This window comes from Dendrobium catenatum, unplaced genomic scaffold (genome assembly GCF_001605985.2).
Source record: "Dendrobium catenatum unplaced genomic scaffold, ASM160598v2 fragScaff_scaffold_9, whole genome shotgun sequence".
NCBI lineage: Eukaryota > Viridiplantae > Streptophyta > Magnoliopsida > Asparagales > Orchidaceae > Dendrobium > Dendrobium catenatum.
In genome coordinates, this window is record NW_021318471.1 from 2633143 (window position 1) to 2657046 (window position 23904).

General features: G+C 33.6%; 1 protein-coding gene across 1 annotated transcript; it reads right to left on the reverse strand.

Annotated features, from left to right (window-relative positions):
- Nucleotides 1-41: 41 nt before the first annotated feature.
- On the reverse strand, nt 42-23313 carry LOC110110274 (SWR1-complex protein 4). The gene is made up of 16 exons (XM_020841669.2): nt 23053-23313; nt 22831-22920; nt 21894-21959; nt 21758-21817; nt 21595-21651; nt 20067-20196; nt 12736-12803; nt 12540-12632; nt 12303-12350; nt 9872-10039; nt 3114-3224; nt 2786-2881; nt 862-933; nt 497-554; nt 385-419; nt 42-311 (listed from the first exon to the last, which is right to left on the reverse strand). The coding sequence occupies exons 1-16, from the start codon at nt 23161-23163 to the stop codon at nt 231-233; spliced, it is 1344 nt and encodes a 447-aa protein (XP_020697328.1). The 5' UTR covers nt 23164-23313; the 3' UTR covers nt 42-230.
- Between the last annotated feature and the right edge of the window lie 591 nt (nt 23314-23904).

A 23904-nucleotide genomic window follows, 5' to 3' on the forward strand; every position in this document is an offset into this window, starting at 1 on the left:
AAAATTTATATTAGTAAGCAAAAAAAAAAATCAAAATGGACTGCATTTCTAATAGTACTCCAATGCTTTACTTATTATGCTAGGTGCTTTTAGGTTGTTATAACATAAATACTACAGATTTAGAAAGTACAGTTGATTTTCTAAGTACATCAATGGTAAAAAGGATCCCTAGATTATGGCACAGGTACACAGAAGAAAATGTAAGAGTTATGGTTTTCTAGGCTTAGAAATTAGCCATCAGAAGCCTTCAACTTTCTTGGTCTTTTAGACTGGGGTGGTGATGGTGGCGCATCCATAAATCTTCCAGGAGCCTGAAGAAAGAACATATAGAAATATAAATAATTCTGCTACCTTGAAAGTCGAGATAGGACCAGGCAGCAGTACCTTGCGTTTCTGGTCCCTTTTGCCCATTCTTTCTCCTGAAATACACCATGAAAGCATTTAGCAAAAAGTGGCATACATGTTACACTTTTAAGAATACATGAAAACTTATTACCTCCAAACCCAACTGCTTCAGATACAAATGGCCGATCTGCATCTCCACGATATGAACGCTAGCACAATGCAGGTGTATATTAGTTACATAAATCAGAATTACATAAAATTTGATTAAGAGTATAAAGTTGCACTATTCAACCAAAAGCTTGATGAACAAGCATAAGATTCTCCCCCACTTTGTATTAACGTTTCACCAGTTAACAATAAGACTCTTTTCAGGCGAATGAGGGTAACCACAAAAGCAGACAAAGAATTTCAAGACTCTCAAGGATTAAAGCGGATATGGCATGGATAATTACTTCAACACCATCCAACTTTCCCCATTTGTGGGTTCACTTCAACATTATGCAGAACAAGCATTACCTTAGGAGTGCCAGGTGCCTCAGTGAAAGAAGTGTCACGAGTTGCAGAAGCTTCAGCCTCTTTATTCTGTAGCTGTAATATTAACCCAAAAAAAATGATAGGATTGAAACTGAAGAATCAGCTCGACAAAGGCAAACATCAACATCATAATTTTCTTGTTGTAACATTAAAATTACGGAAGAACTACCATTAACAAATCAATAACCAAGAGATAAATGATATTTTGATTCCTTTATCATTTCAAAAATTAGCACATACGTTTGGGCTGCATATTCATACCGAAACTAAATGAACTTCAATACATTCTACAAGTGATAATGCTGGAATATACCTGATTTGTCAATTGGAATTATATTGATCAATAGATTACTTTGCTCTAATCACAAACGGCATACATACTATATTTTGTATGTGATCCATTTAAGTACTCATTAAACTAAGCAGAATGCCAGAAAAAGAGCAAGACATGATAACAAGATTAGCAGATAAACTTATTCGGAAAAGGAAGATTATGATATTCAAACCTATACATTCTTCAGTTACATGTTCTTTTGACGAGGCAAGCAATGTTACTGTGACAACATTCTTTAGGGAATCAAACGAATGCAGAATAATATCCAATCAAAAGATAGCCTCCCCAAAATTCAATAAAATGCTCCCCAGTGCTATGATTACATTTGAAGGAGAATAATATGCAAATCATGCAGGTGCAAAATTACTTCCAAGTTGATTTAACAGCCAAAAGAGCGCCCGCATATCCCTTAATTAAAAAAAAATCTTAAATCATGCCAAGTGATTTTTAATAAAGCATACATGAATGTAATAGAAATGTATCTGTAGCATAGCATTGCACTGAACCAGATAGAAGGCCCAAGTGTGCAAAAGAAAGTAAGGCAATGCCTAAAGCATAGTTTTTCCATACGCAAAGAGGTGGGAAGAGAATATGAACAAAGGTGGGGAAATAGGGAGGTGAGAACGCAAATGTCAAGCAAAGAGAAAATTTAATATGAATTGGGGTTTCTCTAAGCAGGTTGAACAACACAACTGAGTCCTCTTAAATGCATAGAAGGTCGTAGCACATCCAGAGAGTTGGGGTGGGCAAAGGAGAATTGTATGATAAAATTCATTAAGATATCAAATCTTCACTCGAGCGGAGGACTATGTGGTTCTCTTAGCAAGTTGAACAACACCAGTAAGTCCTTTGAAGGTCGTCGCACATCCAAATCTTCCAATACCACCAAGCCTACAAACCCATCTGCCTTCCAAAATTTACCTCGGAACTTAGTCCGTTAAAACTCCCTCGCCGAATAAGAAAAGCGGCGGGGAGGCTGGGGCCGAATTTTCGGAGCCCACAAGATTCCATCAAATTCCCCCCTCCCCTGCGTGCCAAAAAAAACACGCATGACAGAATATCTGGATATCATATAAAACCCTGTTTTGTACTGGAAGCCTTATAAAAGCAAGAAACAATAAGACTTATAAACTTATTTGGGGCCAATCACAGTCACAATCATTAGCACAATGTAACACAGCTCAACTCAACAATGGATCCCATGGAATACTTCCAACCATCACAACAATACTTAAATAAATATACAAATTAATATTAGCATGCAAATAACTACATGCAGGACCTATATTCCATTGTTATATGTTTGTTGTTTTCTCATCATATATATAGATTTAGTCCTAACTCTTGGGGATGGGGGCATATTGAAACGGGTACATCAAAGCATGTTTAACTAAAAGCCATCAACACAAAATAAAAGGATTACAGAGCTAGCCATAAACAAGAAGATTTGAATGAAGGCATAGAAATTCTTTTTACAAGACCGAGATATGGCAAGGAAATACTCCTATATCAAAAGAAAAAAAAATGAAGGATTCATGAAATAATAAATAAAAAATGCTTTAAAGTAGAAACCTGCTTCTGTAGGTTGAATAGTGTAAGTATTTCTTTACGTAATTCAAGATGCTCTGCACATACTGCTTTAGTTGGAACTTTTGGTTTTATGTGTACCTGATAAAGGAGAAATAGAGAAATAGGGAAAAAGAATAAAAGCATGAAAAATAAATAATGCAAAATGCAATACATATTAATAATCTACCACATCAAGTACGAATATAAGAATTCTAAAATAAATCGAATAAAAAAAATCTGATGCAGCCTCGAGGAACATGTAATTTTATATGAGAAAAAACGTCAAGGGGATAATTAGTAGAAGCCTTAGAAATGGTTTAGAGAAACAAACCCCAAGATCTGACAAGGTTTGCTCAACCCTTTTGATGGTTCTAGGTCCAGCATTTGAACTAGCTGCTTGCACCATTTGGTCAAGTGCATGTGTTCTCAAGTATACACGAAGCTGAAAATTCATGTTTGAAAGTCATTTTAGATATATATAGCATGTCAATTTCAAATATTTTAAAAACAACTTGCATAAATACTGGAAAATCCTCATTCAAACATGATTTGAATCAAAACATTAAACATCTATCTAACATTTGAATCCATTAAGCCAAGTTTATACAATAAAAGTGAAAAATGAAAAAAAAGCAAAGAAAAATCTTACATAATTCCAGCCTAACCATGTTTTATATCAGCAAAATCTCATTAAATATAGGTAGATCCACAAGCAGCCATCAATTCTAGTTGATACCTACTACTAAGTTCTAAAATAGGTTATGTTGCTATGAATTACAAGCTTGGAACTTAAAATCATGTTACCTCGCTCAGACAGCATATGTTGAAAGGACTTTAAGAAATAAGTAGAGAGAGAGAGAGAGAGAGAGAGAGAGAAGCTCCAACTAGGTGGAAATTGACAGCATTTCCTTCCTGCTGGACTTTGTAGATGGGTTTAGGACTTTAGGGTAAATGAAGGGAACCTCTTAATCAAAACCAACTATCTTAATCTAAACTTCTAAAGTAGTAGCATGAAACAATGTTAAATCGGATGGTTCTCTACATTTGAAGTGGTGCATGTTATCTTTGATTAGTCATAGACTACTGGACATATTCCCTTATTATAATTTATAAATAAAGGGAACCTCTATTGAAAAACATGCAAGACTTCCCCTATAGGATAACCCAACTTACAATTTTGAGCTCCTTACCCAATTAAGTAGAAACATATAGTCTTTTCTTCCCACTGAATTTTGTCCAACAAAAATTTCAGATAATAATCAAGACCATAGATCTTAATATAAACTATTGGAATGAAAAAAGTTAATTAGAAAGGTTTTATATATTTGGAGAGTGGGGCATCTTAAATTAAGCATTCCCTAGATCACTGCTATCATCCCCCTATTATGAATAGTAGGATCTCTATTGAATTATACACAAGATTTCTACCTCTAAGGCTTACACAGTACCAAATCGAGGATTGGCCTTTCCCTAGCCAATGGCCTCACCTACCCAACCCAGTTCCCATCCCCAATCTCTTTATCCACTGCAAACCCCTCCCCCTGCAATCTCTTTCATGTTCACCCACCCTTGCTCCCTACGTGTTGTTACTTACCCACCCCATGGCGAGCTCACCACTCATTGTGCCCATTTGCGTGCGTGTTAAAGTCTTGTTTTCATTTGTAACAACTGCTTATGCACTCATTCCCTATTCGCCCACTCACAAAGTTGCCTTCAGTGCCAGTCAACTACAACTAAAGGGCCATGACCACTTCACGAGTCACAGTGTGTATGATCTGAGTTAGCTCTCGGATTCTCCTTCTTCCATATGATGTCCTGGTTTCTCACACATACCTCAATCAGTTAGAACCCCACACCATCAATTCCACCATAAAACTCAATAGGTACCAATTATGGGGTTGAGGGCTTCTTACTTCATTGTTGATTCTCACAATAAGCATCATAATATTGAAGTCTCTCCCCTGGCAGTATTGACGTTGTCAAGTTTTCCATGTGTTAGCATATGACTGTAATGTTCTTACGTAGCTACTCAATTTTATTAAACTTATATTGCGTCCATTGTCATCTATGAAATTCTCTCAAAAAGAAATGGGATTTTCTTTGCTCCACATAATATCAATAAAGTAATCTCTCGTGTATACATTCCCTATTTTAAGTTTTTGTTTTCCCTTTAGCAAAATGATATGCAAATGCAAGATTATTCGAACATACTGAGAGAGAAATTGAATGAATTACTTCAATACCACCTTCACTACAAATCCAACTATACGGTAAAAGTAGAATGAAGAATTCCTACACCACTATATTTATCTTAGCCCCACATCCTTCTCTATAATGTGTGCAGTCTCAATTGATTCTACCATTATGACTGCTCTCTTACGGGTTCAATGTATCACAGAGCTTTATACTCCCAACCCCTTAATCCTGACCAGTTAGTATTGGGCATTGGTTCGAATGGAGGTGGTGGGAGTAGCGAAAACGGAGTTCAAACTAGAGATGGGCACGGTCGTGGACATACTTGTATACATCGTGATTAAAATACCTTTTCAGCATATTCTCACTACAATCACACTAATCATCCTCCTAAAAGTTGCTAGGAGAAATTCAAATATATCAGCTTAGCATACTTGCATAACCAGCCAAAAGCTTTCCCATTCTATTGGTTAGTCCTCTGTATCCAAAAGCCTCTCTAAATAAGAATGATCGACTGCTTCAATAATCTCAATCATAAATCTCAACATCTTGGGTGGTTTATTCCTCAAGATCTACTGTGCAACTGTCTCTACGTATGATTTTAAATTTACGCGCATCTTCCGAAATGACAGGCACCTTCATAGGATGTCTTTACCACATGTTCCTTTTCCTCCATAAACTCCTATATCACCTCTAACCATCAAAGGTCTACTCTAGACCTCCTCAACCTCGCACCACAACAAAATCTACACCCACAAAACCAAATTCAATTAAGAATCTACTTGTTGATGAGCTTTCTAATCAACAATTACCAATATTTCTATGGAAAGGTAAAGACATTGTACTACTCATGTCATTTATTCTTATATATTATTTGATCATTTATTTTCTTCCTTATGCCCATTACATTCTCTCTACTATGTGTCTCTGTTCTCAGGACATATCATGAAGTACTATAAAAGCCTTATAGAATCAAGCTATGGAGGTTAATCCCCCTTTTGGGTTTAAACTAGCTACCTCACATTGGTTGTGGGTGTTCACTGCCAAATTTCATCATGATGGTTCAATTAATCATTACAAAGCTCAATTGGCTACAAAAGGATTTACATAAGTCTACAAGATAGATCATTGAGACACCTCCCTAATTCCAAACATATCTTCATCTGAATTCTCTTATTTGTAGCTATCAATCAAGTACGTACAATTCTATCAGTTATACGAACAAGGACATGAGAAAAAGACATGACAAGATACGGATATGATAACACAAAATAATCAGAGAAAAGGGCACGTCCTGGGCATATTATCTTATTTTATAAATTCTTATATAAAATACATAATTAATGCATCAGATACTAATAAGTTATGTTAAAAACATCACACAATAAAGTGCAATACCACATACTTCTTAAAAAAAAAGTTACACCAATAGGAATGAGCAAGACAATCACTACACAAACAAGATCTATAAAACTTAAAAATACATGTAAGGGTACAAAGGTAAGATAAAAATAACCCCCAAGTTAACGATTAAAAATATTTTTATAAATTTTATATATTTTTTGATTAATTGGATGTGTGTGTGTGTGTGTGTGTGTGCGCTATTTAAATTAAGTTACCTATACAGCTATTGTACTGTTCACCATATTGCCTTTTCAACTAAATGAAATATGCAATTGATGATAGATTATGTTGGTTGTGATTGACTCGTAATATTATATTAAGTTTATACATAACTATTACTTATATGCATTCAACAATCACCACATTAACTTCAACCCATCTCCATAAACACATCAGTAGAGAAAATAGCCATGACCAACTTGATTGATTGGGGAAATTATGTGCCAAGACCTTGGTTTTGAGAAGAAAAATTGAATTTTTATCTGTAATTTTATTCAACGAATTTATCTTGATTGAGGTTGGTGGGCCTTAGCATTTTATAAGTAGTCATTTTAAGGTAAAAAAGTACTTCAATGTTATTTAATTTAGATTTCGAAGTGAGAGAATTTATTGTAATTTGAGTACAGTCATGTTTTCTTAGCTAATGGTTTTACTTGATAATTATGAAAAGGCTTTTGTGTTTTGTGACAATCTAAACGACCAGGTTTTTAACCCAGTCGGTCCTGCTTGATAAGAGTCAGGATGAGTGTTGAAAAAATATGTGTTTGATTGGATTGACGACTCTATCATATCTTGTTTTTGATTGATAGAGGTCAAATGGGGCGTGACAAGACTACTGAATCTAAAATAGCAAATGTCCATTATGTCTCAAGTGCGATACCCCCTGTGTTGGGTCATTTTCTAGCCTTATTTGGGCATGAAATAAATGAAATAATTTGAAGCATGTCAGATATATGTCAGTAGCATGTCTATGCTCGAAACATGTCAGACATACAAAAAATAATTTTTTTTGTTTTTGTGCATAATATGCTGCAAATGGATGTGAATAATGACTTCCTTTATGGCAATCTAAATGAGGTAGTTTATAAGGCATTGCCTCTTAGGTTTGTTTTATGGGGAGAATTGCATGTCTGCTTAAGAAGGCTATCCATGAGCTTTCAAAATGTGATGCAGACAACTAGATAGAAAAATCAAAAGGGAGAACACAAGGGCTAGTAGAACTTTTCTCGATTCAAAATTTACCAACACCAAACAAACCTCCAGACAAACGAAAGTTAGACAAAACGAAAACTAAATTAAAAATAAAACAAGCTACCCTCAGAACAACTGACTAGCGATCACCTCACATGCAACGAAATAGTAGGTAAAATAAAAGAAGTGCTTAAGAACATGCAAACCGAAGGTCCACCACAGCTACTTGGGCCAACGTCCACCACAAAAACTCATCCGGCAAATGCTACCAAATCGGCCAACCAACACCTCCAATAGCTTGAGACGAAAGATACAAGTGGAGTGAAAACTTGTGGAGAGAAGAAGTAGATAAGAAGTCCAAGACAAAATTGAATAGAGGAGAAGAGAAATGGAACAAGCTCGCAAGCTTTCTCAAGAAAAAACCCTCAGGTTTTTAGAGAACTTTGCTCAACCAACAACAACCTCCAAATGCCTCAAAACATCACATATATATAGGTGAAAAGAGGAAGCCAAACAACCCCAATCACCACCAGCCGAACCGGAAACAAAAGGCCAACATGCGGCTCCATAAGCAACACCCAAAGGGACCACGCGGGGGACAGGAACGGACAATCACGGGAAAAGGAACAGCCGGCCATGGGACAAGAGCTAAGCAGAGAAACCGAAGGCGAAACAGAGGGTGGAAGAACCATGATAACCAAATAATGAGCTGAAAAGGCATTCCACTAAACATAATGAGCTGAATTTAGAAGAAGAACACAGCAGCTCACCAAAAGGGGCAGCTAAACCCGAGACAACCAAGCCTAAACCGAGAAACCCAAATCAGCCCAAGAGCCAAGGCGCCAAAGAGGCTAGCACACCCAAAGCAAGACATGTGCAAAGCACCACCTACTCATGATCATAGGTTGCCTTCCATCATAAGGTAGCATAAAAAACAAAAAATAAATTTAGCATTCATATTACAATAAAACTAAAAAATTGAAATTTGCATGCATCAAAATGTCCATGTGAGAATGTTCTACAAAATCCATGTCAATATTTGTCTCCATAATAGCACCACAAATCATTTTATCTCTGCTCAACAAACACGTTCAGGATCCATCATATCATAGTTACTTATGTTAATGATATCATACTCATCGAAAGTGATCATAAAGGTATCTTTAAGGTAAGCATTATATGCAAAAGTGTTTTGCCCCAAAAAACTACGACAAACCAAATAATTGTTTTGGAGTTGAATTTGCTTACAGCAAAAATAGTGTATCACTCTCACAGGAAAATATTATGTTAATCTTCTTATTTAAGTGATTCCTTAATGATTTATCTCAATATCAATGGCTAGCAAAAAAATAATTTTGTTTATTTGATAAACTTAACATTTCATTCAGCATTGAAATTGTTAAGTAGCACATACAAACTCCAAACATAAACATTGTGACAGTTTTGTGAATTCTCAGATATAGCAAGCAATCTCAAGGATAAAGATTATTCTATAAATGTGTATCACTCTATATATAGAGGGATATATATATATATATATATTGACAAGAGTGATAGAGTGAAACTATGTTTAATAAGAGGGTTCTATATATTTGAATAGTGGGCATTTAAATTGAATAATACACAAAAAAAAAATCTCCTCTAACTATTAAAACTGCATGCTCAGAATTAAATTCATTCCTTCATATGATGATTTTGTCTGGAACCAAGCATATAAAAAAAATGAAAGTTTAATAAATGATAATTCCAAAATAATGATTAGAAAGTGCTTTTAAAAGATCCAAGCTAATGATTCTACTCTAAATTTTTAAAGTTGAGACAGCAAAAGAGAGAAACTGATGGTCGCAGAACAACACCATCTAATTCCATCTAATTCATTCTTTAGTAGTAATTGTGAATGTTGGCAACCTACATCTGAGCAATCCTGAAACTTAATAGTCACATGGTTTGCATTTTGGGAGATTTAGAAACATGTACCTTAAACAATGTCAGTACATAATGCAGTCGCCAGACATCAAGAATCTAATAGTAAAGTTGCATTGGTATTACTAAATCATATACAATAAGAAAGCATAAATGATTGGAACTAGCGTGAAACCAATAAGTATAATTCCAATACATTTCAAGATAATTTTAACTTTTTATTAACGTGAAGCATTTGATGAACATTTTGAGGAATGAAAATGCATATCCACGTAGCACAAATGTACGTCAACAAAGAGCAAAAAAACATAGGAACATCAACTGCTCCTAAAATTAAAAGTTAAAATTCAGTTAAAATACATAGAAAGAAAGGGATACCATGCGTAGTGAAGCTGGAGTTGAAGCATTCTCGGTTATTGCTGCCGAAGGTACAGCAGTAGATGATGGATGCATGTTAGAGGATGGTGATGGAGATTCAACATGGGTACCTTTCTCTATTATTTCAATATCAGTGTGGTCATCCGGCAGATCAACATTTTCAACACCCTGAAACAGAGTATGATCTAAGAACATGAAGAGCACAATTGTTTCATTCAACTAAACTAGAGAGAGGGCTCTATATTGATATTACATCTCACTGAATTTCAATACAAGTTCACATAAATCCTGTGAAACAAAAGATAAAGCTTAAAATGGAATATTGATAGATAAACATTTAATTCACCCTTTCAACAAAATGTCAACTAGTTCAAATCAATGTTAGTCAAATTTTATTTTATACTACAGGCAATAAGACAAAGCAAAGAGATAAGAAATTTAAGGATTTAATTCAAGTGAAGAGCATTAAAGATGAAGATTAACAAGTGTTTTTCTTAGAAGTGGATATTCAAAATAGGTGGATGAGATGTTTCGACTAATTTTTGACTAAAGGTTGTGAGAATAAGAATGTCTTTAGTGACCTTAACACCTTACATAAAAATAAAGATTTTTATTTCTATCGTTGGATTAGTAAAACTGAAATTGAAGAATCTTTAAAGAAAATAAAGTGTGAAAAAGTAGTAGGATCTAATGATGTTCAAATAGAAGTGTAGAAATTCCTAGGAGATCAAAAAGCTTCTTGGCTTACTGAACTCTTTAATATTATTTATAATACTAAAAAGATATCTGATAAGTGAAGAAAGACTGTGTTGATTCCTATTTTTTAAGAATAAAGGTGATGTTATGTGTGAATTATAAAGGATTTAAATTAATGTGTCATACATTAAAATTATGTAAAAGAGTAATTGAGCATAGGTTACGACTTGATACTAATGTTTCTCAAAATCAATATGAATTCATGTTGGGTAGATCTACCACTAAAGTTATATATTTGTTTGAAGGTTTGATGGAGATGTACACATAGAGTAAGAAGGATCTATATATGATATTTATTGATTTGGAGAAAACATGATAAAATTCTAAAAGAAGTGCTCTGAAGAGTTCTAGGAAAAAAAAGTTAATAATTCTTATATTCAAATCATTAAGGATATGTATTTAGAAGTTGTTACTAATGTTCAGACATAAGGTGGCTTGACCAAGTATTTTTCTATTTCATTTGGATTACATCAAGGAACAGCATTAAGCTCTCTCTCTTGCATTAGCCATGGATGTTATTACTAGACATTTGCAAAAAAATGTACCTTTGAGTAAGCTTTTTGTTGATGATATTCTTCTTGTTGATAAGACTACAAAGGAAGTTGATAACAACTTGAATTATGGAGGTCAACCTTTAAGTCTAAAGGATTTCATTTAAGTAAATTTAAAACTAAATACATTTAGTCTAATTTTAGTAATACAAGATCTAGAGATGGGATTATGATATTGAGTGATCAAATCATTAAAAAGAGCGCACATTTTAGATACCTTGAGTCCATCATTAAAAGCGATGATGAAATAGATGGGGCTATTATTAGTAGAATTCAAGTTGGATAGTTTAAGTGGAGGAATACATCGAGCCTACTGTGTGATAGAAAAGTACCCCTCAAACTTAAGAGAGAAATTTTATAAGAAGGTGGTGAGACTTGCAATGCTTTATGGTGCAGAATGTTGACCATTAAAAGAGAAGAATAAAACTAAGATAAGAATTGCAGAGATGTAGTTGCTCAAATGGATGATTGGCTTTTCTCTTAGAGCCTGAATGTAAAACGAATATATACATGAAAAGGTTGGAGTTGCTCCAATGGCACATAAGATTACAGAGTCATTTTAGATGGTTTGATCACATAAAACGGCGGCCTTCCGATAATCCTATAAGGAGTGCATTAGATCTGGCCTATGTTAAGAAAAATAGAGGTAGACCGAAAAAGACTTCGTTAGAAAGTAATAAAAATGACCTTTTTTTATTCTATTTAAATGTGAATTTGACTATTTATAGGATGCAATGAAAAAAAAAAAAGATTCATTTAAAACACAATGGGATAAAGGCTTGTTATTATTGTTATTGTTGTAGGATGACATTGTATGCCAAATGAGAATAGTGCAAATTAAGCATAAAAATAGATAATTGGGATTAAACTTTATGGAGCTTATAAAAATAGACATTTTCCACAAGGATGATCAACTATTATATTCTCAGTTTGAATTTCAAGCATTATAATAAAGTCAATTTTACTTTCTGCGGTCACATTTATCCTATCATTAATTTTGCAAGATAAAACAAAATAAATTTCACAAGATTAAAGAATATAAGGGGTATACTTTCTAAATGAGCAATAAAATGCAAGGCTTCTAGAATATTGAAAAGAAAAAACATGAAACTTAAGAAACGTACTTTACTAGCAATGCGCGACTCCATTATGCGTTTAGCTTCAGAAAGGATCTAAAACAAAAAAAAAACAAAAGTTACTACACCTTTTAATATGAGTAAAACCAAAAGTAAACAAATGATGGAATGTCATTTAACATAGACAATATGAATCCGATTGAAAAAATAACATTTCTAATCATTTAATTAAATGCATCACCCAAAACTAATATGCATGAGCGTATGGTGAGAAAAGGTTGGCACCTCAGTATCCTTAATCTCTTGCTGTTTTGTTCGAGATAAAACTGCAGACAGTGCACGCTTCCTTTCCATCTCATATGCCATATCATAAGGTTCCTGCAATGAAAAGGGGGGCAAAAATAAATGGGATTATGATAGAACAAATGGTAAGCCCCGTGGCTTAATTGAGGCACTAAATTACTTCAAATCATTGACGCACCTTCACAAGGGGGTGTCCAGCAACATCAGCAACGGATGGTGCTCTAGCAATCAAAAGTGCTCGAGATACTGAATGCATGGGAAACAAGATTATTACCACTTACTGCACAAATATTTAGCACCATAGGTGACAAAATTATTAGATATAATACTAGGCTCAATAGAAGACCCTCTATAGTCATAAAACCACAGAAAATTCCTTGAAAAAGGGACTACTAAAGTAATTGTCCAAATGCCAGCCTCCTCTTAACTTCTGTCATAAACTAAAGGGTCTAAAAATCGATAAATATTTATACTCCAACTATGTTAGGTTTTATAGAACTTGCAATATTCTTAAACAAAGAAAATATATTTTAGCAAGCTGAAGGGTTTGCCTGTTTCTTATATTGGACGAAATATTTTACAATAAAAGTGTACCTTGCCTTTTGAATTTCAATGTTTTAAAAAGCTCATTTTGAGTGTGAAACAGAAATCATCACATTCAAGATGTTTTGAAGGCGTTTGTAAAATTCAAAACAAATGTTGATTTCGAGCTACTGATGAAACTTACTAAATTCACCTTTTTCAAAAAAAAAAAATCAAACTTAACAACCAAATGGGCCCTAAAACGAAAATTCTGTATTAGACTTTGCAACAGGAGTTGGCCATAAAATAAAAGATGGAAATGGCAGTGATAAACACATAAGGGTTGTGGTTAAGATGAGAAAATCTTACATTCAAAAACACCTCACAATGAATTAAACAATTTTTTCTCAAAGAATGTAAAATACTTGGATACAAATCAAATAGGCCTTCCATTATTGATTCCCGAGGATTAACTCGTAAGGTTGTATGCAGCAAGGACACTTAATGAGACATTGCAAATCTAATTTTGTGTCAAGTCCACGCTATAAAAAAAAGATGGTGAAAATATAAGAAATATTGTGATAAAAAAGTAACCCCTACCTATTTTACTAAAAAGGAAACGTCAGGAACCTTAAAACATGGAAAATACTTGGCAAACAACGCACTCCCTAACTTATTTTTCCAGCATATAAGTATACGAATTTCCAAGCTCAATTAAAGCATACATGCATATGAAGCAAGAAACCTCATAGCATATAAAATAAATCAAGTTTACATTATATTTAGCACAACTCATGTGTATCTAGTCTCTATCGCATAAATAATTACATAGGACAACATTTGAAGAGGTCTACTCACAAAGTTTAATTACTGGTAAAAGAGAGAACCACGATTGATGTAGACAATTCAATTGCACATACCCATATACATGCATGTGCTTCGTCTTTATCCTCTACAAAAGAGAAGTATCCCGATACTAGGTAAATTATTGCACAATAATGACAATATGATGAACATCTTAGTCTTTATCCTCTTCAAAGGCATCACCTCTCACACAATGAGTTTTACACACTTGTTTGTCAATTTATTTATTGGTTTGTTTTATGCATTTCTATAATTAAAAACATGTCAATGATGACCACTGAGAAAATATGCAATTTTATTTCTTGAATTCATTTAGTTTATGTGGTTGGCATGGTATCAATTGTTGGTTCAATTGGGTTAATTTCCAGGAAAGATATTTTGATTGGAAGATAAACAACAATTGTTGGATTTAAAGTTCTAAAAAGAAGATATTTTGATGAAGTTGTTGAGTTCTAGTAGTGTTGATTTGGATTTATCCTCATGATAGGTTAAGGACATTAAATGTGAACTCCCGTCTTTGTGCCACTGTTACGTTTGGACCGGTCCCAGCTGGACCGGTCCAGTTCTACACCCGGCGGCCCAAAGCCGGGCGGAACCACACCGCAGAAATGGCGGAAGAAGGAGCGGGCCCAAGCAAGCTTTGAGCGTTTCGTTGGAGGGAATTTTTGAATGAGGAGGGTGTTTAGGTAATTTGTATCTTTCATTTTGCTTTAATTATGGAGTAATGAGGGAATCAGAGGGGATCTAGAATTTGAATGAGATTTGAGATCTAGGGTTGGCTTGTGTTGGGCTCTAGGCATTGCCGGAGATTAGGAGAGTAATTTTTTCCTCTCGAATTGAAGGAAATTGTATATTTGCTTGTTGTCTTGCATCTTCTATTGGAATACAAGAGATTTGCTTCGTTTTCTCTCAGATTTATAGTGAATTCCCCCTGTTTTTCTCTGTTTTGTGGCTGTTTCCTGCTGTGGACAGCAATAATATTGCTGTGGTTTACTTATTTGGGCTAGGATTACTTGTGAATACAAGTATTTCCTATCAGCCACTTGGCATTTTGTTGGATGAGTATCAAACTGTTTGGCACATATTTACTAAAAGGAACAACATAAGCATGGTTTCTCTTGCAAGTTATCTCATGTGAATAAGCATGTCCTTAGTTGCTACATATGGATAAGAATTTTTTTCGGGAAATTTTAAGTTGGGGCTAGAATTAATTTAGAATTAAATATAAATTTAAATTGAATGGATCATATGCCAAACAATATCTACTAGCTTAGGTTATGAAGATTTTATGAATAATTGTTTTGGCCATTTAATTGCGTACTTTTAACTTGAATAAAATATTCATTTTCAGTTTCAATCTTTGTGAGTGCAAGTAGGATATGTAACTCCTTAGAGGGTGGTACAAATGCATCTATCTTAATCCCAGAGTATGTCATCACCTTGTATCAGCATGAGACCTAATTTTTATTACTTCAATAATTTTATTCCTTGTTCTATTTCAACTATTATTTTCAATACTTATTTATTGCTATAAATTTTGATAGTAAAGTGACAAGTCAAAATCCAAATTAATTCAATTTACTAGTTGATTTCATGATTATAAATTATCGCTAAATTTCTTGAATTATTTCAATCATTTCATTAACTGTTTGTATTAAACTCTAACATTACCTATTTACGACTAATAAAAATAATTTATTATATTAATTGGTAACTTGCGATCTATGAATCCTCGTTTTTCTTTAAATGGGATCAAACAAAGCAGCATATTAATTGCATTACGAAATCCTAATCATGAGTCATCCTGCCAAAGTTTGGTATAAGAGCATTTAGCTTCTATCATAATGTCACCTAGCAATGGGGCAATTTAATAAATTGTAATAGGGGTGGAATTTTAACAACATTGCAAAATCAATTGATTAAAATGTCAAAAAAATAAAATCAATTTGTGATTGCATTAATTTGGTTAAACAAAATTTGATAATTTGGAAGTTAGTGGATTCCCATCATAAAGATGAATCAATTTATTTAAATGGCAATTATGATACAAGGCAATAAAATTATCTTGATAGATAATTAGCGATCTTTAACAATGGTGCTTACTGGAAGACCTAAGTCAAAATTTGATGTACAAAATGACAACCTAAAATTAAAGTTGAAATGTTTACCTAAAAGTTTGTGATGATTAATTACTAGATGTAGATAATTTCTTTGAATTAAAAATCATATTTGATGAATGACAAATATGATTTGCAAAAAACAATTAATTGGCCAAGCAAAAATTTATCATATGAGCATGGAAAAAGGGAAAGGTTAGAAATGTAACCAAATACCACAGGGGGGGGGGGCGCGTCAAAAAAAGCTTTAAAAGAAAAAATGTTTGCATTTATCAGAATGGGATTGTTTGCTTGATGAATTTAATTCAATAAAGAAATGAACAAAAATTTTAACAGAACACAAGAACAAGTTTAAAGAATTGCTATTGAATTAATAGATCATTGAATATCTTAAAATCACACTCTACTTTTAGGAAAGATTTGAGAACTCATACCAAGAGAGATATGACATTACCACATTCCATCACTTGTACATGTTGTTCAAATTGCATTAGACATAGAACAAATGCTAAAATTTCAATTGCCAAAAAGATTTTTATGTATTCCAGTAGTGCTCATCAAAGCAATCAAGTTTAATCTCTTATGCCTACTGTGTCCAAGCTAAGTAACATTACATATAATCTAGATACTAAAAGGGAATCAATTATGTAAGCATATCAGGCAAAAGATTTTTGCAAAGTTAACAGAAAATAAAACTAATAATTCTAAATTCTAATGATGTTCGTGAGATTAATGAAAAAATTAGTGAGTCTAAGGATGGTTTAGTTGATCATTCTTTGAATATCATGTATTATATCATATTACTCCTAATGTTAAATTTGATTGTAAGAGAATTGCAATTTTTCAAAATTATTACAAACATGGGGATAAACTTTGTAAGCTTATAATTGATAGTGGAAACTTATGAATGTAGTGTTTAAATTTACCTTAAATAACATGAAATCAAATATAAACCACAAACAATCATATAAGATAACTTGAGTGGATAAATTGCTACTTATATGTCTCAAAGATGTCTACTTTTGATTTAACTGGATATCTATGTGGAACAAAACTAGTGCAATGTACTACCCATGGATGTTGCTCAAGTTATTTTTGATAACCTTGGCTATATGATTCAGATATTATTCTTTTTAAAAGATCTAATACATATAGTTTCAAGACTTCAGAGAGAACGATTGTCTTGAAATTTATAAAATCTAAGAGTAAATCTGAATTAGCATAAGAATCTAGTGCTCCAAATGAAATGAAAAAAACCTTTTGAATATTCAAAGTAAAAATGCATTTGCAAAAGAGAATAGATAGGAGGGTGTGATATATGGTTTAATAGTTGTTGAGCTAAATAATATAATGCCTAAGGTTGTGAATTAGCCCAATTATGTTATACAAGTGATGATGGATTTAAAGATATTATTCCTAATGAACTCTTGAATGAATTGGCATAAGTGAGGGATATGCAACATATTATTAATATATTTTACGGGTTAGCATTGCATAATTTTCCTAATTCTATAATGAATCTTATGGAAAATGTTGAATTGAAAATATAAAAAATGGGCCATTCAAGAAAGGATTTATTAAAGAAAGCATAAGTCTTTGTGTTGTACCTGCTTTGTTTACCCCCTAAGAAAGATGAAAGCTGGATTATGTGTATAAATAGTAGGCCATCAATAAAATCACCATCAAATATGAATTTCCTAAATCTTATTTGGATGCCATGCCAAATATGATTAATGATGTTGTGAATTTTCTAAAATTAATTTGGGATGGTCATGACTCAATTTATTGGTTCATCGACCTGGCACGATTAAGCTTGCCTAAAACAGTATACTCATAAATATGAAATTAGAAAAGGAATACCTAAGAAACTAATTGTCACATTTTCTTCAACAAACTCCCTCCTCACACAATCACCGCCATAATTGTCGTAGCTTCCTCCTCCATCTAACAACCTAAAATGTCTCTTTCATCGTCGATATCTCCATTGTCTATGTCTTCACCATAATGAATGATGTCACCATTATGACAACCTTCCATGAGACCAACCATTGAAGCCTTCATAATTTTTTGCTCCTTCGCCATTGTCGGTACTCGACGCCATGAGGTAATCTCCTTAGCTCCTCCTACATCATTTTTAACCATAAACTCCCCAAATAATCACGAGTTGGAATGGTTATCCTACAAGTATAGAGCTTACTCACCACCATCGTAGAGCTCTAAGAGCTACTTGTCGAGCTCATCATGCTTAGGAGAAATTGGCCTAGTCAAGCTTGAGTCCAATGTAGTCAAGCTCGAATAGACGCGCTAATTGGGCTAGATGCAATAAAAGTGTATTGGCCTCAACAAGGTGTTCAAGCCTAGTTTATATAAACCTCAACACGCTATTTGGGTTGGATGCAACCTTAACATCAATGCATGGGTTGCATAAAATCCAAGCTTGAATGTCCAAGTTTCATGTAATTGAGATAGATATTCTTGCATTGGTTTGAAGTAAGGCATGCATGCCTTCACCATAACTTAGTTGTGATCAAAGTAGATCCAAAGATAAATCAAGGACTACGCAAATTTGTTGAGAAATACATGCAAGTCAATTTAGGCAAGGAGCAACCAAAGCACCACACTAGTTGTAAACCAAACCAGAGCATGAATAAAAAATATTGGGAAAATCAAGGTAGCGTTATCACAAGTAAGGCATCAAAGCATTATTTGTACAAACAAGAGACAGTTTGTTTGGCCAAGATTTTTTTTTTTTCTTATTTGGCCAAGATTTGATTGATCATTTGAGATTGGTTACTCAACCAGGAAATTAGTTAACCGAAAAATTGACTATCCTACAAGGAACCACTAATGGTGAGAATGATAATGGCATAGCAAGGCCCATTGTTGATCAAACAATGTCAAACATGAGCTAAATAATAAAACATTATAGGTCAAACATAAACAATATGGTGAACCAAGTTAGTTATTGAGCAAAAATGATGCATGCAATACACCGAAAAATAATACAACTCATAATGAAACTTTTTATAGAAGGAATACAGATGCAACCACAATGGTGGAGAAAGAACAGAGCTTTTAGGGCTCCAATTCGAAGGGTGATTCAATAGGTCGAGCAAAGTGAGAATAGTGACACAAGTGATTAGTAGTGATATTCCTGAATCAGGTTAGATGGAGTGCATGTTGGGTACAAGGAATAAGAATCAAGATAAATTATATAATAGCTCTTAATTTAAGGAGGCCTAGGTGTCCTTGTTAGCAAGAATAAAAAACCTATGGGACTTCCATGCATACAAAGGAAATTATTAACCTTCTTCATAAAGTTGGAAAGCATATTCTGATCTTAGCATTTTTCTAAAGTAAATAGTATTTAAAAATGAACCATTAAGGAAGCATGAAACTTTGAGTATAGATTTGAACGTCGCCACAAAATCAAACTAAAGAAATTATAATAGAATGGGATTTCACAAACTTCCTTTAATTTGAGGGCAGGGTCTCGTTTCTCTCAATGCTAAAAGGCAAACAAATTTTCAAGAAGCCTAGGTATGCAAAGAGGAATCAAGAAAAGGAATATGATGCCACATATGTTAAAAGTGGCTGTTCCAAAGCTTCTATTAATAAAATTGTACGGACATGAGGAAGCTTAAAGTGAAACGTTGGCCCAAAAGTAGACACCTTTAGCGAAACTTTACTGGTCAAAGTAATCAAATACCAAAATGAGAAAAAACAACTTAATAAAGAGTGACACTTCATGCACCTAAAGCAAAGCAAAATATCAAAGATTAAATATCAGAAGATACTCAAATCCGACAATGTAATACATAAAACTCAAAAAATGACTAATGTATGGACAGTAGATTTTAAATGAATACAACTGGATCCAAAGAACCATATAACTTGCATGATACTTGATGACTTGAAAAATAAACGCCTTAATCATTTCAAAGAAATGCATCAAATCCAATCCTTGAGCATAGAATATTCAGCAAAGATCTTTAATCAGAAGTACCAGAGTAGTAGCGACTCTTAAGTTCCTCCACAGTTCGAGAAGTAGGGAATCTATCAGCTATTACTATAAAGCGAAGATCAAACCGTTCACACATGTCAAACAAATGATCAGTTTCCTCCTTAGTCCACATCTGAGAAAAAGGTAAATAAACGTTAGATCACAACAAAAACAAATGGGCTACAAATCTTCCAGAATATCATAAATCAGTTACAGAAGGATAAGAGAAGAGAATACTGCCAACAAATACTGAAAACTTATTCATGTACTCTTACAGTCTTACTGTATTTTCTTTAACACAAATATAATAATAAAAAACAGCACCAACAGAAGCCAACACAACCATGGTTTATATATGGATGAGAATCTGCTAGCTACCAAGCACTTATACATCTACATAATTTATGAGTGGCATCAAAAACTATCTTTAATTTCTCACAAATGCATTTAGTTACAAAAACTGAGAAGATAATTTCATTAAGTTTGCTTTTAGTATCAACACAGTAGCAAGACTTCCAAATTTGAAGTTGAAAATCATCTACTTCGGTCAGTAAATATGAAGGCCGAGTAATTGGCTTACATTAAATGATTTGATAGATTATGGATATAAATAAATACAAGTATACAGCCAAACATTTTGCTCTTGATACTTTTCACATTACAACCCCAACTTTGATGGGAGCCTCCAGTGCAAAATTTGAACCTAAGAATATTTAGAATTGAATTCATCACAATCACTTTTAAGCATATACAGACTATAGGATGCCAACTCTGCCCATCATACAATCATAAACCAACATTCTATAATAATATGACTAGAATCGGCACTATAGGTAACAAATTTATAACAAAATACATTATATCACAACCAACTCTAATTAGACCGGAAATCAAGCTACCTCATTCCTTTCATCTAACTACAAACCAGCTCAGATAAAGAACAGTTAGTATGAAATCAACAAATCATAAAGTAGACCCAAATTTTTTATGGCCAAGCCTTAGCAGCAACCAAAAAGGGTATCAATGAGCAATATCATGATAATAACATTATTTCTAAATAAAGTTTTAGGAGAGCATATATCAAAGTTCATTTAAAGGATTGCAGAAATTCCCATGTTCTCAAAGCCAATTCTCATTTAAAGATGATAGGCATTTAGCTTTCCTAGTATAGAATTTTCAACATTAGAAGTGAGCTTAAATACACCAAACAAGAACAGTGATATATTTCATTATCATAACTCCAAAGCATTCACATTCAATTGCTTAACAGCAGGAAGTAAACTACCGAATTGAGACTAGAACTAAATTTTTACTAAAGTTTCCATTTTATTTGCTTAATTTACTAAATGAAATGTAAAAAACAAAAGTCAAACTAAAAGACCATTGATGGAATAGCAACAATAACATGTTCATTGACAAGAAGAGCTTAACATTTCAAACAAAAATTAAGCAAAAGAAACACAAAAATAGCCCTCAAAATGATCAGGAGAAAATTAAAAGGCACATAAACCATATTGTACCTATTACATACAGAATCAGTAAGATACTTTTCATATTCCTCATCTGTATATTTGACAACGTCAACTGACTGCATCCACATGACAAAAAATAAATGAATGTTACATCATTGGAATTTATTGATTATTGCAGTTAGTAAAAATATATCCAATGAAAATAAATAAACAATAACACACCTTGTTGTACTTAGCGAATTGATAATCACCAGTAGGAGGAACCCCATTGACTACCCTCACCTGGTAAAGTTAGTTCTATGTTATAGGTGTGACGTATGAAAGGGTAACTCAGTGATTAATAAGAAATGAAAGCTACCCAATGATAAAGCATTAAGTTATCTGTACGTGCAGAGTTGGTAAATGGAAGCCATTGCCATGTGATCTGCACAATAGATAGATTACAATAAAAGAGAATCAGAAAAGCAGGATGTAATATTTCATACTTATAAACTATAATTAGTATTTAAGCAAACAAACAATAACAACAAGAAAGCCTTTATCCCATTATGTGGGGTCGACTACATGAATCCTTTTTCTCCATTGTGTCCTGTAAAATGGTCAAATTCTCATCTAAATCTAAATAAACAAAAAGGTCATAAAATAAGAATCAGATTAAAAAAAGGTAAAAATGTGCCAATAGGATCCCATTAATAAACAATAGAAACAAAGCCCCAATCTCCAAAATATAGTCCACAAAAAGGACTTGAGTTTTGGACTAAATTTTAAAAAGCCTAAAAGGAGGGTTAAATTGAAAAATAATCAAACTTGAGTCAAACGTATAAAAGGGGAAGAGCAGCCATTAGCGGCCATATAAGGGGTGAGACAAAGTTTGAACCATTTCTTGCCCCTTAGGGTTCAACTATGTTGAAAGTGGCATCAGAGCTTAAATCCACTAAAATTTGATACCGTCTACACCATGGATGAGCATTCAAAATCATCACATTCACCTGCTTTGTATTCAAGAACAATTAAAAACATTTTCTAAGAGGGTATGTGCAATTGAAAAAGGCAAATTTTCTTCATCCGAATTCTCACTCAATTATTAAAAAAAAGGGGGACATAATATATTTCAATAAGCACATCTACCTCCAAAAAGATTACTGCTTGAATTTCTAAGCTCTGCAATTCATATAATTACAACTAGTTTTTCTAACAGACGTAACTTTCATGGTTAACAAACAAATCTTAGGTTCAGTTGAGCTAACAAACAAACCTTAGAAAATAACATAGTTGATAGCAAGCGGATAGAATACCTTCTCCTTATCCGCAACCGGTCGCCGCTTCAAGTGAGAAACCTCTATCGTCGGCATGAGAGGCGCTATTCCCCCTGTAAGCGCGTAAACCTACCCAATAGGAATTCATTGAGATTAATGAAGCGTAATGTCGAAGATAAGAAACAGTGTAGGCAATGAACAAAGCATGCATTTTCATCACAGCAAATTAAGAAAATATATTTTAGATAAATCAAGTCATGCCTCGCGTGATATGCCATCGGGCTTCCTCTGAGGCTCTTTCTGCTGCCGAGGCTTCTTCTCCTGCGTGCCGGGGAAAGACTTCGGAAGGCCGAGTATGTCCTTTGCGTCCATATGCTGTCGCCGACGATTTCTAGGGTTAGGGTTTCTTATGCAGCATAGTGCTCGGGTTATCGCGGTACGCTCTCAGACTCAACAAAAGAAAACAAGAGTCTGAAATGAATCCTCAGCGCGCGTTGCATGATCTGATTCTGGACTGAAATTGAGCGGGCCAGCTACGCGAGAAATCGTTTGAGATGTTATTTAATAATTTTTTTTTTTTTTTTGGAAAAATATAAATTTAAATATTAATTAAATATTCTGTAAATATTCAAAAAAAAAAATCACAACCGAGTATTTTATGAGTATTTATAAATACACAATAAATACGCAGCAAATTCAGACGTTCTTCCCGTTTAGACTGCACGTAATAATTTCTCCAACTATGGGACTGTAAAATTTAGGTGTTGTTTGGCAAGAAATTGTTGTGTGTAAGTCCAAACGGGAAGAACCATCCGGATTGTTGTCTATTTAGTGAGTATTTGATGTGTATTTGTAATTACATAATAAATACACAGCAAACCAGTAAATACTCAATAAATACTTAGCAAATACTCATTAAGTACTCAACAACACTCACAATTGAGTATTTACAAATACGCAATAAATCCTCAGCAAATAATAAGTAAATCATGATGGTTCTCACCTTTTGGCAACAAGTAGGATTTAACTTTAGCGGGATTTAGTAAATCCTGTAAATTCGGATTTAGTAAATTCAGAGGATATTAAATCCTAAAAATTGATTAATATGATAAA

What these genes read in the sequence shown, in the direction of transcription:
- LOC110110274 (XM_020841669.2), bottom strand. Translation starts at nt 23,163, where the DNA reads ATGGACGCAAAGGACATACTCGGCCTTCCGAAGTCTTTCCCCGGCACG. An exon ending in TAAGAGTCGCTACTACTCTG is followed by an intron (nt 12,804 to 20,066) that starts GTACTTCTGATT and finishes CCATGCATTCAG; the next exon opens with TATCTCGAGCACTTTTGATT. An exon ending in TATTCAACCTACAGAAGCAG is followed by an intron (nt 934 to 2,785) that starts GTTTCTACTTTA and finishes TTAATATTACAG; the next exon opens with CTACAGAATAAAGAGGCTGA.